At 39.3% G+C, this 14300-nt stretch overlaps 1 protein-coding gene and 1 non-coding gene across 11 annotated transcripts; both read left to right on the forward strand.

The window, feature by feature from the left end:
• Positions 1–1013: 1013 nt before the first annotated feature.
• On the forward strand, positions 1014–7613 carry LOC112290271 (exocyst complex component EXO70A1). 10 transcript variants are annotated; one of them, XM_024536423.3, is made up of 14 exons: positions 1111–1513; positions 1841–1956; positions 2726–3061; positions 3357–3452; positions 3573–3778; positions 4028–4276; positions 4545–4683; positions 4905–5117; positions 5408–5613; positions 5945–6145; positions 6270–6369; positions 6525–6607; positions 6753–6899; positions 7044–7613. In XM_024536423.3, the coding sequence occupies exons 3-14, from the start codon at positions 2903–2905 to the stop codon at positions 7180–7182; spliced, it is 1938 nt and encodes a 645-aa protein (XP_024392191.1). In that variant the 5' UTR covers positions 1111–1513; positions 1841–1956; positions 2726–2902; the 3' UTR covers positions 7183–7613. The 10 variants fall into 10 exon arrangements, with proteins under 10 accessions (XP_090107900.1, XP_024392191.1, XP_073391490.1 ...); XM_073535389.2 differs by having other exon boundaries at positions 5948–6145; XM_090251768.1 differs by having other exon boundaries at positions 2749–3061.
• Positions 7614–13883: 6270 nt separating this feature from the next.
• On the forward strand, positions 13884–13965 carry TRNAS-AGA (transfer RNA serine (anticodon AGA)). The gene has a single exon. It is a non-coding gene; the product is annotated as a tRNA-Ser (tRNA).
• Positions 13966–14300: the final 335 nt, after the last annotated feature.

Below are 14300 nucleotides of genomic sequence, written 5' to 3' on the forward strand. Positions count from 1 at the left end.
TAATCATTGGTTTGATGTCAGAAAGTGTTGTCAAGATATCAATCCATAGTGGTTTGATTGGACCATGTCAAATCTGTCAATTTCAACACTTTCCTCTATTTCTCGGCTTTGTTGCCCCTAACTGTGTATGATTTATCATGTCTGTCATGTTTTCTTTTAATAATTTACAAAAGCATCCATCAATACTCATCCAGAAATTCTCTAAAATCACCTTCCCAATACATCACGAAACTTTTAAATTCATTCATGTAATCCATAATGATTGAAAAACTTACACTCACATCAAACTTTTAAGACTACTTTTAAAGTCGGACATTACGTTTTCAGCGATGTACAGGGGTCACCTTTGGGGCGAGGTGGGGGGGATGTGTCGGTGGTACAGAGGGCAAGAAGCAGCAGGCATCGAGGCCCAGGCGCAGGCCCCGGCGTCGCGGCGGAGGCACTGGGCCAGCCCAGCCCAGGCATGGGCACCAGGAGGTAGCGAGGAGGTGAGGCGAGGCGAGGGTGAAAGCCGTGAAGGAAAGAAAGGGACATGAGCGCTGCAGACGGGTATGCGAGACTGGGTCCAGGAAAGGAGAGCGAGAGAGAGAATTGTGCCCCATGTGACTCCTTCCCCCTTCCCCATAGATCAGTTAGTCAGTGAGTCAGTGAGTCACCTCTGATGGGGGTCACGCACTGCAGGTATAGGTAGGTACAGGGATGTATGCACTGTGCTACTCTACTGTACAATAATCTACTTAAGAGTAAACGGTATGGTAGATTAGAGTGGAGTGGAGTGGAGTGGAATGGAGTAGAGTAGAGTTGAGCCCACTCGAGGAAGCGTCGTTGCCTAGTACCCTGGAATCCATGCCATGGCATCGCTGGGCGTGAGCTGGGGGATGGAGACAACTGCGAGGAGCTGTAGGTTGGGCCCTACTTGTACTGCTGCTGCCGCCTAGTGGGTTGGGAATAGGAGCAGGAGGAAGAATTCAGGGGTGGGGAATCGATTTTCGTAGGCGTCTTTGGGAAAACCGTCTTGGATACTTTGAATCGCCTTTCTAGGGCGGCACAGGAGTTATGGCCAAGAGTGGCAACAATAATGTGGGTAGGGGGGGGTGGGAACGGCTTAAGCTGGGGCGAAGTATGCGGACGGGGGTAGAAGAGTCTGCAGTGAGAGAGGAACCGGGATTAGTCAAAGCTGCGTCAGTTGAAAGACCGCCACCAATTCAATGATCGCGGTCTCTTGCCTTGTTCTGCTGTTCGCCTTGAAATCAGAAATCTACTCGATCGTCTTCGCAGCCGTCGTCGTCATCGTCATCGTTGTTGTTGTTTTTGTTGGTTTTTCCTCTTTCGGCTTCATCTCCATCTCCCTCGAATTGTCTACGCTTCACACCCGTGGCTTCTATCTTCACTACAGTTGCTCTGGACCCAGCTCATCAACTCGCCCAATTTCTGCTTTTGAAAACAATTCCTGCATTCCGATTTCAAGTGTTCGACGATTTGGCTTCACGGATTTCAGTTCTGATTTTTGAAGGTGATTTTCTCGTTTTTTCCTGTTGTTGCTGCTGCTGGCAGCCCTTTGATTAGTTCGGAACAGTTTTCTTCTGGTTAATTTGGCAATCCAGTCTTGAAGTAGCTGTGTTTATTCGTTGGAAAGGTTGGTCTGTGAATTTAGGTAGCGACTGGAATAGTTGTGGAAGGTCTTCTGGAAGATGGATGCTGAGTGAGCCATACACGAGGCCTGATCATCTGCATCAATAGAAGTGTGATATTTCAATCCAGGTTGAGTTGGCTGGATTGATTGTGGGTAGGGGAGGCTGGATACCTTTGTCAGCTGTTCACTCTTTCCATTCGCTCGCAGTGTATCTGGCAGATTCTTCTGCCTCGAGCACAATCGGGTTTCTTCTGCGTGTATCGTCATTTTTGGGCTTCAGGCTAGCTGCGACGCTATGAAAGTATCGTGTGGTCGTTGATTTGGTAATTCAAGCTCCCATTGCACAGTTCCGGGATGTGACTTGCAGGGTACAGCTTTTGTCCTAGAGTTTCCATCGAGACCCCAACAGCGTGTTAAGTGCAGCATCTTTTGGTGAAAACCGTGCGAATGTTTTCCCCTGTTTTTTTATACTTATTTTAGGATCATCGTTTACATTTATTCCTTTGTCTGAAAATGGTGAATATGTTCAAATGACTACCCACTGAAGATTTTTCTGTTCCTCACGTTCACTTCGGAGAATTGGCCCTCTCGAAAGTTGTGCGATTGGGTCCAATTTATTCAAAAAAGTAAAAATTCTGGAAGTGCGTAAGGTAGATGTGAATGGTGAAGTGGAGTTTTTGGTGGGGTACTTTGATCTGAAGATCTGGAATGATGTTTTTTTGTTGTAATTTGGTAGAAATCAATGGTTCAAAGACTTTCCTAATCTTTTTTCCCATACAGTAATTCTGATCATCTTTGATTTCGGTATCAATTTTCTCTATTATTCACTCTTCTTCAGAGCGCATTCAAAGAGTTTCTTGAGCTGGAACAATTCACCTGAGGAATCGTACTGCATTGATAGCAGATGACTTGGTGCAGTATTACGCTAGGAAAGTAGTATTTTTGTTTCCGCTGCAGGTGTAAATCGTGATACGCTAAGTCTTGAACAAGAGGTTGAAGCATTTGTCTTTTTCTGAATCGCAATGTTCGATTGGGTCTCATCTTCTTTTTCTTCTCCCCCTTTTTTTTTTTTTTTTTTTTTTTTTTTTGTAGCTCAACCTGTGAACCACGCCCAGGTCCAAGTCTGGAATAGAAAGATTGCGAGAAGAATAATCACCGTCGCCTAAGCATGCATTACTGATAAAAGATCCAGGACAAGTGAATGCGGCGTTTGATGATGTTTCACATCAAGTTTGAGCTTTAGTTTCGGAGTGTAAGGATTCGACATCAATGGGGGCTGACGATGGTATTGAGGTCTTTAAGGCTCGCGCACAGTATATGCGCGAAATCTTAGAAAAGAGCCAATCAATTACAGATTCCGTAATCACAATCTTGGGTTCCTTCGACGATCGGCTATCTACTCTCGAGGCTGCTATGCGCCCGACTCAAGTACTTATCACTGCTCTCACTCTTCGTCCTTTTTGTTTAATGTGTACACTTCTGGCACGTTTTATGAAGAAATTAATCAGCGGCTCTTAATGCTCGCTAGTCCAGTGGGCATGACATTTATAAAATAATTCCATATTGAGAAACTTTACGATAATGTAGTGTGGGATATTTGTATATACACCAGCAAAATGCTGGCAGCAATATTAGTCCTGAATGCACAATGTGCATCTCTTCATCAATGACAAGTATGTGTTTCAACGGGGAAGACCCTTGTGCGGTATCCATCTGGGTGTAGGTGAAGACGCAAGCTTTTCGAAAAGCACATGAAAATATTGATGGTACCTGTCATGAAGTTCGATCTGTGCTGCAGCAATTTGAGGTTGCTCGTCAGGTATAATATGCGCTCCATTTCTTTCGTTATTTGGGGTTGAGCTTATGTGTGCACAGAGAATTGATCCGGAAACACCGAATCATTCTGTTTTGTTGAGCCTGTGCGTGTTTTTGTCTGAAGGTGGAAAGTAAGGTTCTTCTGGGCCCAAAGAGCGATCTAGGTGGCTTTTTGGAAGCTTGTGACACGCTCCAGAAAAATGTTGAGTATCTAACGCTTAACCGAAGTTTGGAAGCCAGCGACTCTGCTCTGGATCATGCCAGAGATTTGTTCGGCAAGGGCATGATCCGTCTTGAAGAACATTTCAAGGTGCTTCTAACTAATCACAGGTTAGTTTCGGAGGTGGAAACCTTGGTTCCATTTAGCTGATGTCTCTGGTGTTGTTTGAAGGAATTTGTCTCTTGGTGATTAAAAGAATGTTTCGTCTTCTCCACGTGAGGATAGCAATTTCGGAGAGGAGTTTACATCAACTGTAATTTGTGAGTGCGAGAGGGTGAATGATGGGAATATTATGTATTACCACTTGCATGTCTGCGACCCTCACACTTAGGGCTATCTTGTTTTGTCTTACTGTCTAGTAAGCCTGCAGATCCTGCTCGACTCATGGAAACATTGCCGATGCCTGGGAAGAATGTGCCAGAGGCCGCACAGAATGGTGGAGGTGAGGAGGTGAAGCTTTTACTCACAAATATTCCTTACAATGATAAGGCTCTTAATCCACCAACTCTTCCAGTCCTAATATCACCAAGAATCGTTCCTCAACTGGCTGAGATGGCACAACGCTTAGTCGCTGCTGGTCTTCATCAACAGTGCCTAAGGATCTATCGGTATGTATCTATAAGTTTCACTCATTGTTGTTGAACTGGCTTCATTGATACGAGACATTGGCAATCGAGGACATGAATAATAATTAACCTTTTACTTATAGAGGGACATCACAATGTACTTCCCGGTTTCGAAACGTTTCTTCAGTTCCGAAAGTCGCTGCAAACAGGGAGTTTATTAAATTGCTGGGTCTGAAAAGTCTTTGATATAATACGAACTCAGTCGGGTGCAGCGTGTTAGCAGTTTAGTGGCATTGACATGGGGGCACAGGGATGTGAGAGGTTCGAATTTGGAAAAGAGTCTGCGGAATTTGGGGGTGGAAAGTCTGAGCAAAGATGATATAATCAAAACACCGTGGGAGTCGCTTGAGGGAAAGATTACCAATTGGATACAGTACATGCGAATTGCTGTAAGTATGTTGCACTGCCTTCCACTACATTGAATTTCCTCATAAAATTTCACTGGCTCTCTTCATCAGTTAACCAGAGAAAAGTTAATTAACTCTCTCAGTTCCTAAGCGTTCTATAGGTATTTCGAAATTACGAAGTTCTCCCTTTTTGAGCACTTATTTTATTATATTTTATTCCATGTTACACTTGAATTTCAACTTTGTTGGCAATGTGTGTTCAGATTAAACTTCTCTTTTCCGCTGAGCGGAAGCTGTGTGAGCAGATATGGTTCCGCCTCGACCCTCACAGAGAGAAATGTTTTGCGGACGTGACTGATTCTAGTGTTCACATGCTGTTGAGTTTCGGAGAATCCATAGCCAAGAGCAAAAAGGCAACAGAAAAGCTCTTTGTGTTCCTTGACATGTATGAAACTATGCGTGACCTTCGGCCTGAGGTGAGCCTCATCGCCTTTCTTAACGACTGAAACCATTTCACTCCCGTCTGGCTTCGATTGATGATTGTGTTGCTATGTGTGTTTGTAGCTTACGATGCTTCTGATTTGTGAATTTGAACTGTTTTATTGCTATGTAATGAGGGGATAGTAGTAGTCGGGTTTTGCACCAATTTCAAAACCCTTTCACGACAAGTATGATTCAACTGTTTCCATTCTACATCAAATTCTACACTGTCGTAAAAAATGTACTCCTAATCATATGGGTCACTTTGTGGTGCGCATGGTGTCAGATTGAAATTGTTTTTTCAGGCGAAGCAGCCTCAGGCATGCGGGAGGCAGCGACAGGGCTTATCAAGCGGTTGGGTCAGACAGCTAAAGACACTTTTGCAGACTTTGAAGATGCAGTGAACAAAGATGCAACTAAAACACTAATTCCGGATGGGACGGTCCATATGCTTACTAGTTATGTGATCAATTACGTCAAGTTTCTGCTGGAGTAAGTAATGACTGAAGCGCGCCCTGTGCACAGCATGTTTTTATTTCGGCTTGCTTTTTCATCTTTCTGATTTGAGTAAATTTGCCGTCCCTCTTCAGTAAGAATTCCGTCGTACATCATTCCTGTCTTCCTTCTGAAAGTTTCAAGCTTGTGTTTTTGGTAATCTTGTTTTGCATTAACCTGCTTCCATCTGGATACGAAGTTTCTTTCATAGTAGCAATAGTCCAATGCTGCTTCAGATGATGTGTCCGCATTGTGGACACTGATACTATTCTATTCCTCACATGTACAGATCTGAACTGATTGATCATGAGCCTGAAATGTGATGCAGCAGCTATCAGAACTCATTGAACGAATTGTTCTCAGGCAGCGCAAACGGCGACAAGTCGTCATATTTGGCATCTGCTATCCTGCGCATAATGACAGCGTTGCAAACTAATCTAGAAGGGAAAGCGAAATTATACAAAGACGTTGCGCTTTCTCACTTGTTCCTGATGAATAATATACATTATATGGTGAGATCTGTCCGCAGGTAATATATGTCGACTAAACAGGCGACTGCCCCACTGCAAGTCATTGTACTAAATGTATTGCATAACCTATATGAATCCTTTCTCTATATATTTTTCCTCATTTCATAATAATGACTCGTGCAGATCAGAAACAAAGGATGTTTTGGGTGACGATTGGGTACAGAGACAGCGAAGGGTTGTGCAGCAGCACAACATGTTTTACCAACGAGCTGCCTGGAACAAGGTCTGTAACTAACCTGAGACCTTGCTCTACACCAACAAATTCCGTATCATTTTGTTCCGTTGGGGCATCGGAGAGTTCTAGAACGCCTCTTTTGATACGATTTTTTCTTTTTCACGTATAGTTCTGAACTGTTTGATTGTCGTACAATCTCTCAGGTATTACTGTACATCACCGGGGCAGGAAACGGATCCAGTTCTGGCGATGGCGGCAATATTTCTAAGACTCAGCTCAAAGAGAGGTTTGACTCGATTTCTTCATGATAATTCTTCCAGTTCTCAACCGGGATATTCTTTATGCTCTCTGATAACCTCTGATCCCCTCTGACGAGCGGTTTGTTGGAAGAGTGAGCGGTGACACTCGATTGTATTTATCGCCTTGCTCAGGTTGAAGGGCTTCAGCTTAACATTCGAAGATCTGTATATGCGCCAAACGCAATGGACAGTACCTGAAAATGAGCTGAGAGAGGCAGTAAGACTGCATGCCCAGGAGATTATTCTCCCTGCCTACCGCGCCTTTCTGAAGCGTCACAGGTATCATGCAAATGGGTCTCTTGTATTCAAACATATTTTTTTTACTGTTGTTGTTTATCCTATTGTGGTTTTTCGAGCATTAGTTCGTTTAACCACAAAAATGAGAGACATTTGTCTGAGTCAATCATTTCCATGGCATTGCAGCACTATTCTTGAGGGAAAACAAAGCGTGAGCAAGCACTTGAAGTACACCCCCGATGATCTAGAACACATGCTGAATGAGTTGTTCGAAGGCAAGTCTCGGCATGAACCCAGAGCGCCAGGGCGAGTACCAAGCCGTTAACAGGCTTGGCCTTTTGTTAATATGTTGAACAAGCACCTCTATTATTTTGTGAAAATAACACTAAACATTGGTGTAACTCAAGTATATAAATATTTGGTAGGGTAATGACTGTCATTTTTATGTAGTGACGACACAATAGTGATGTATCTACTTTTTTTCCTCTTCTTGTTCCTCTTTGATATTCGTTTATAGTTTTTGATTTTTTTGGTTGCTGTCAACTGTAGCACTGGAAACACATCACAGTAAACGCACATTTGTGAAGTGCATAATTTAGACTTAGCTTTAGGATAGTGAGTGTTCATTTAGAGTGCTTCGTCCATCAAGTTACCAGGCACCATAGAAGAGATTCAAAAGCTTGAATTTCACTTTTTATTTATGGTGAAGTCTTTTTGAAAGAAAAAAATAATAATAAAAATTCATTCAAAAATCAATGTAATATATATATTTGAAAAATAAATACTAGTCGAAAAATTCAAGTTATAACAACACTTCTTGAGTGGAAAATATACTTGATGGTAGTTAGGATATAGAGAACACATTACTAATTAATTCTATTAAGATGGAATACGTTCCATTTTTTGGTATGAATAGACTCTATATTTGTAATATCAGTAATTTGAATCTGATATCCAAAAAAAAATTCCTGAAGAGTAAAAACACTCTCAGGAGTTTCTTCAAATGAAGAGAGCATAATTTCAGCCACATCTCAGCAGATGGACAATTGGTAAGTTTTTCAAGTACTTTCTAAGGAATACACTTGCTTATAAACATCCGAGCATTAGCATTCTTTTCATCCGTAGTATCAAGCAGCACTTGATCTTCGAGAGTGATGTGAAGTGTGTCAAGAATAGGTCGTTTCTCAAAACCATTTTGTAAGACTTTCTTAGCTTTGAAAATGATTTTCATATGGTATTTCTAGATTGAAAACTGAGTACCATCAAACATCTTGATTGGAATTTTATTATGTTTGTCTATAATGTAACAGAGCTTCCAAACGGAGTGAGGAAAAGGAAAAATGAATATGAACGTACAAGATAAACAGTTTACAAGATACAGAAAAACTTAAAAACAGAGTAACAGTTTAGAATGTAGAACCTAGCTCTCTGACGGGGAAATTTATTATCTCATTTGGTACAAGAGATCATATAAGTAATAGCAATTAGAGACTCCTTGTTTAATTGCGGATTCATCGTTCGTATCAGTAGTAAACACCGTGATCATGTCTGCATTGACCTTGATGGCAATTCTTGGTGCAACTTTGGCAGCAAAGATAGCAATGCAGCTGCAGCGATCCATGTCGATGTTGGTACAGAAAACTGTAAAAGGTAGTTACAGTGGAGTGAAAGTATTGAAAATATATAACCCGCAATCACCGTCGCCTCTACTATTTACAGATAGTAAGAAATAATTGGAGTTTGCAACAATGTAAGGAGTCTGGAGTATCATCAAGAACTATTTTGAACGGGAAAAAATATTACTCTTACAACGACCATATATCTATGTGCAGATAGAATATGTGGAAATCCGAATTTGAATTGTGAAGGGAAAACAGAAATATACGCGGCACAACTTACTTGCGAGGAACGGCCCATAACCTAAAAGATTTTATTCTTTCTATAAGCACATACATAGTAAAGCGGTAAACTCATCTTTATTTATTTATTTATACTCAATTCTCTAGTGACTTCAGAGCTGTAGACACGGTGCTTCTAACTGCGTACGCTAAGGATGCGGTGGTGGGTAAGATCCAGCAAGCCACCAATGCTGCAGTGGATGCCAAGGATACCACGGTGCAGAAATCTATGGAGACTTACAATGCTGCCTCAACGAAGGCAGCGGACACAACCAATGCTACAAAGGATCAGAGCTTGGCCGCCAAGGATGTCATTGTGGAAAAGGCCAACGGGGCATACCACTACGGTGCGGACACCGCCAATGCAGTTGCTCAGAAGCTGTGGCAGCCAAAGACACGACAGTTCACGCAGCCGCTGATACCTACAACGCTGCTGCCACAAAGACAGTGCAAACGAAGGATGCGGCTGTCCAAGCGACAGCGAATGCATGCAATGCTGCTGCACAGAAGGCTGTTGATGCCAAGGATGCGACTGTAGATGCCGCAGGGCAGACATACAACATGGTTGCTGAGAAGGATGTAGCTGCGAAGGACGCGACCGTAAACACCGATGCCGAGAACACTCACTCAGACCCCAGCCAATCGTAAGTAGAAATTGCAGATCACAACTAGCAAACACCATGTAAAGCTCGTGTCAAAGCACGCCACTAGAACCAACTAGGTGGCTAGGATCACAGATTCATCGCCATAGCTGTGGATTGCAGGTCAAACACGGTCAGTTTATATATGACATTTTTTTACAAAAAGTGGAGGAGCTGCATTTGGAATCTATCTATTCGATCGACTTCACGGTTGCTGTTGTTGCTTTCGTATAGTATGTGTACATATTTTTCTCATCTTATTACTTGTGTCAGATTTCTTACAAACCTTGTTCTTGCAGAAAAGAAGCTGTCATGGTTAGAAAAAATGCCTTTAGGTTGTATCTGTTTTTATAGTTTGCATGACCTCAAGTTTTCCTTTCATGGGGTCTTTCTCCTCCTTCCCATTGCAATGTCGCAAACACAAGAGATGTCTTGCTTGATGCCAAAAGTGGATTTTTTACTAACTTAGTGTAATATGTGTGTTTTCTTTGCATCCCCTTTTTGACTTAAGTGATTTTGGATGTCGTCATGTAAGCAATCATTTTTTCTTACTTACAACTTATATTTGCCTTATTAGTAATTCCATAACCTCCAATTTTCTTATTGCATTGTGTTATATAAAGCCAAATGTAATATAAGTTGCATTAATTGATTCACTGGTGTATTTTTTAGATTTTTGGTTTTTTTATAATAAAATAAAAAAATAGATACCTTTACAAATGCACAAATATTTTATCTCTTATTGCATTATTTTTTTCTAATTATAATATTTACTTGTCCTATCTTCTTATACTACATTGTTTGTATAGAAGATATTAGTCTTTGTGAAATTTTATTTTTATTATTCACAAACAATTTGAACACCTAGATGTAAAAGATTAGGTGAAAATATAATCACTGTTGTATCTCTAATGCATAGTTGTTCTTTTTATTTTTTTTTATAGTTTTTTGGTTTTTTTATTTTTAAAATTAACATTATGCAATTCTTTCAATTTTAAAAAATCTTGTCTACTTCTAGATCCACTTAGAAAAGAGTTTTTTTTGGATGTGGACATGTAACTTGTAGAATGAGCATTTTGTCATCCACTTAAAATTAGACATTCTTATACTAAAGTTGGATCTTTTTGAAGCAATTCTGTGTAGTTTCAAGGATTAACTCCCTTTGAGCTATCCACATTGTTCTTCCATCAAAAAAAAATCTTTGTATATGTTCATCTTTCAATCTTGTACAAATATGGTATAATGGTCTTAGTGTTTCAAAGCCACATAATACTTTGAATGGTGAGAATCTCAATAACATTGTAGGAGTTGTATTAGAACCAAATTCTATCAAATATAGCTTTTGTACTCAATTACTATCAATGGTAGCCATAGGATGTCTCAAGAACATATTGAAAATTTTGTTCATCCTCTCTATTTGGCTATTGTCTTCTAAATGCCAAGTTGTTAATATTCCTACAATAGTATCCAACTTGTTCATAGTAATATTTCAAAACATGATGTAGAATTGGACATCCCAATCACTTAAATTAATTTGAAGTAATCTATACAAATCTAACATGTTTTACAAAGAACAAAGTTACAAAAAAACATAAGCTCTGATTTGTGGTTATTATTTTATTTTATAATTGAACCTTGTTGTCTTACTCAGCCTATTAAACACAACTAAAGTTGCATCATATTTTCTATACTTCGAAAACCTACTCATAGAATCCAAAGAAATATACTTTGAAAGGTATTATTGGCACCGTTTTCTTATTTTGCTTTGTTTTGTTGTTTTATTTTGATTTTGTTTCTTTGTCAAAGGCACTTTTGTGAGTCTTCTTTGTAATTGAGTTGTTTTTGGCATTGCCTTTGACATAGGCTTTTACCATTGTCAAAGCACTCTTATTAGTTCCATGCCCTCCTTTTATCCCTTATTGTAAAAAATATTTGTGCTTATTCTACAATATTGTCTTCAATGACATTGTGTCACACAATAAAGTTTGTGCAAATTCTTCCTTCTCACAATACATGATTTCAAGATTTATTTGACCATCAAATGAGAGATGGGATCATGGTAGTCTTTCTCTACAATTTAAGATGATGAACTTGGTTCTTTTGTTAATAAAGAAGGACTGGAACAACAAGACTCCAATCTCCAGACCTCATTCTTTGTCTTTATATAAATGTGAGTTGTTGGATGAAATTAGGAGTTTGTTGAGAAACAAGTTTTTAAAGAAACCTCAATTGAATAAAAAGAAAAATTGATCATAAGATTGAATAGATGCTACGTGCCAAACACTTTGTAAACTAGTTTTAGTAAACAAGTTTAAAGATCATATTTTTCAATGATTTTTTTTTTTTTTTTTTTTTTTTTTTTTGTTTGGTTTCCACAATTGTTTAATTTTTGAAGTACTTCTGTAAGAAATTTGTGACATTCACTGTTCTTTCCATAAATGTGTGCATTTTAGGTTGACACATTAAAACTTGTAATGCACACAGATTATCAGCTTTGATCAGTTATGTGATAATTTTTACTCTTTTTAAAGTTTATTGAAATTATCACATTACAAGTTTTTGCTTAATATATGCATTGCATAATGCAATGGTGTTTTATTTTTTGTTTTTGTTTTATTTTGTTTTTTTTTTTTTTTTCATTTTGAAAAGGACTTTTAATACAGTGTCTAAATTTTATTGATACTTAGGTACTCTTATGATTAATTATTATTTATTTATTTATGGATCTCTTGATGCATTTTAGCTTTCATAAAATAAAATGTTATCACATGTCATTGTATTGCAACTAGATTTTAAAAATAAATCATTAATGTTTTACAAACTTATCACTTTTAGATTCAAATTCTTATTCATAATTATTATTATATTGATACATTATCTTTGAAATACTTTGTGTGTATATATATATATATATATATATATATAAAGAGAGAGAGTTTTCTGGAAAAAATCTCGAGTTACAATGTTTAGATGCAGCCATGATTAAGTAACACCACAAGGTTGTAATATTTTGATTTCACCATATTCTTTTCATTTTCATACGAAAATATTTTTGGAAAATATTTTTCACATGAGCACAGGCATTGTAAAATGTCATGTTGTATCATCACTTTTGTTCTTAATGAATAATGTAGAAATAAATTTACAAATAAATGAGTAAATAAATCAGCCGTTTTTGTTTCTGTTTAAGAAATTTATATAAGTCTTTCACGACATTGAAGTATGGCTTCTTTTTTTTAATATATATTTTTAAGTATCAAAAAATATATTCACATGTCAAAAAGAAATTGTTTGTATTCAAAAAATTGATTTTCGTTTTTAAAGCAACTTCATTCATTAAATCAAGACTTATCAAAATTAGTACATGTTCATGTTTAAGTTGAAAACTGCATGATACGCAACATATTCTGCAATCACGTCCACACTATAAAATAATTGCAAACACCTGTAATTTACAAAATATAGAGCACTTATTATTTTTAAGAATATCAGAAAATTTAATGTCAGTAAATTATAAAGTCACCACCATCTAAGTCTAGCAAACAAACTTATTGTTTCTACAGAAATAAAATATACAATAAAACATGAAAATAAATTAATATTCTCATTACTCTGCGAAGCATCCACAAACCAAGACTAGTGTCCCGGTGCACTGACGCTTTCACCTTCCATAGCGCGTGAGCTAGCTGCGATACACCACGGACTTCAACAATGAAACATTCGAGCCTGGACGGATACACACCAATCAGACCAGGAACCTGGACTTACCCTCAAAGTATGCTGCATCCAAACTACCGTCACCAGGACCCAAGCCTGCCTTGAAACCACTGACCACGCATATCCCATTTGACATGCAATCGAGGTTGCCGGGGTTCTGGAGCTGGTAACACAGCAGTGCTCTCAATCTAGTTAATTAAAAAAAAATTCGGGGATAGAACTGACTAACTGCACATGGCGCATACATTGGTATCAGCATCAAAATAGATTGGGACCTCCCGCAGCATCCACAGATCGAGGCTGCAGACTGCTTCGCAGCAGCCAAGTATTCTCTTCTTTTAACCATGTAGACACTGGGAAACACCCAAACCTTCCCCTTACCTCAGGAAATTTCAGGTGGGTACTGTGTCACCCCGATCCTTCAAACTCCTGCTCTGTAGTGAGAGGCCTGGTATAACACAGTTGCATCAAATCAATAGTTCCTGAAAGCGTCGCAGGCACACAACGCGAGCTTAATTGAGAGAATTGTAAGTTATTCAAAAGAGTCGCCCATCGAGGCGTTTCATGTTGTAAGACAGCCCGTTGCTGCACAGTTGTCAAGGTAAGATCTTCACGAAGAGGGAGTACTCGACGGCAGACAATTTGCAGTGGCAATTGAAGTTGTCCACAAGGGAGGAAGTGAGGAGCAGAGGTTGGAGCTGAATGAATGGTACTTAGAACGGAATGGATATGTTGATAGGAAGATTTGCCGACATGGAAAGGGTTTTCATGTGCTCATGCCGGAGTGGTTATCGGGCATGACTAGAAATCATGTGGGCTCTGCCCGCGCAGGTTCGAATCCTGCTGAGCACGTCGTTTTATTTGTCTGGACTCTACACGTCTGCCTGAACTTTCTGTGCACATTCAGACTTTTGTTCCCCGCAATGCCTTCCTTCAGCTCTCGCATCGGGGCACAGCTGCTCAACTTCTCGTCCTTCATGTACTTCGGCGTTGTCTTTCCAGCACATCCTGCACCTGAGCACTTGCCACAAATCATGTCCACCTCGTTCACCAGCCACAGTCGACTACTTTACTTAACATCCATTTACAACACGCCATAGTCCAGGATTTTATACAAGCCTGGTGCCCTACACCTGCAAGTCAAATCAAGTTATGCTGATTTAAATCAAAACAATATCTTTTCCATT

Source organism: Physcomitrium patens, chromosome 1, assembly GCF_059467195.1.
Source record: "Physcomitrium patens ecotype Gransden chromosome 1, ASM5946719v1, whole genome shotgun sequence".
Classification (NCBI taxonomy): Eukaryota; Viridiplantae; Streptophyta; class Bryopsida; order Funariales; family Funariaceae; genus Physcomitrium; species Physcomitrium patens.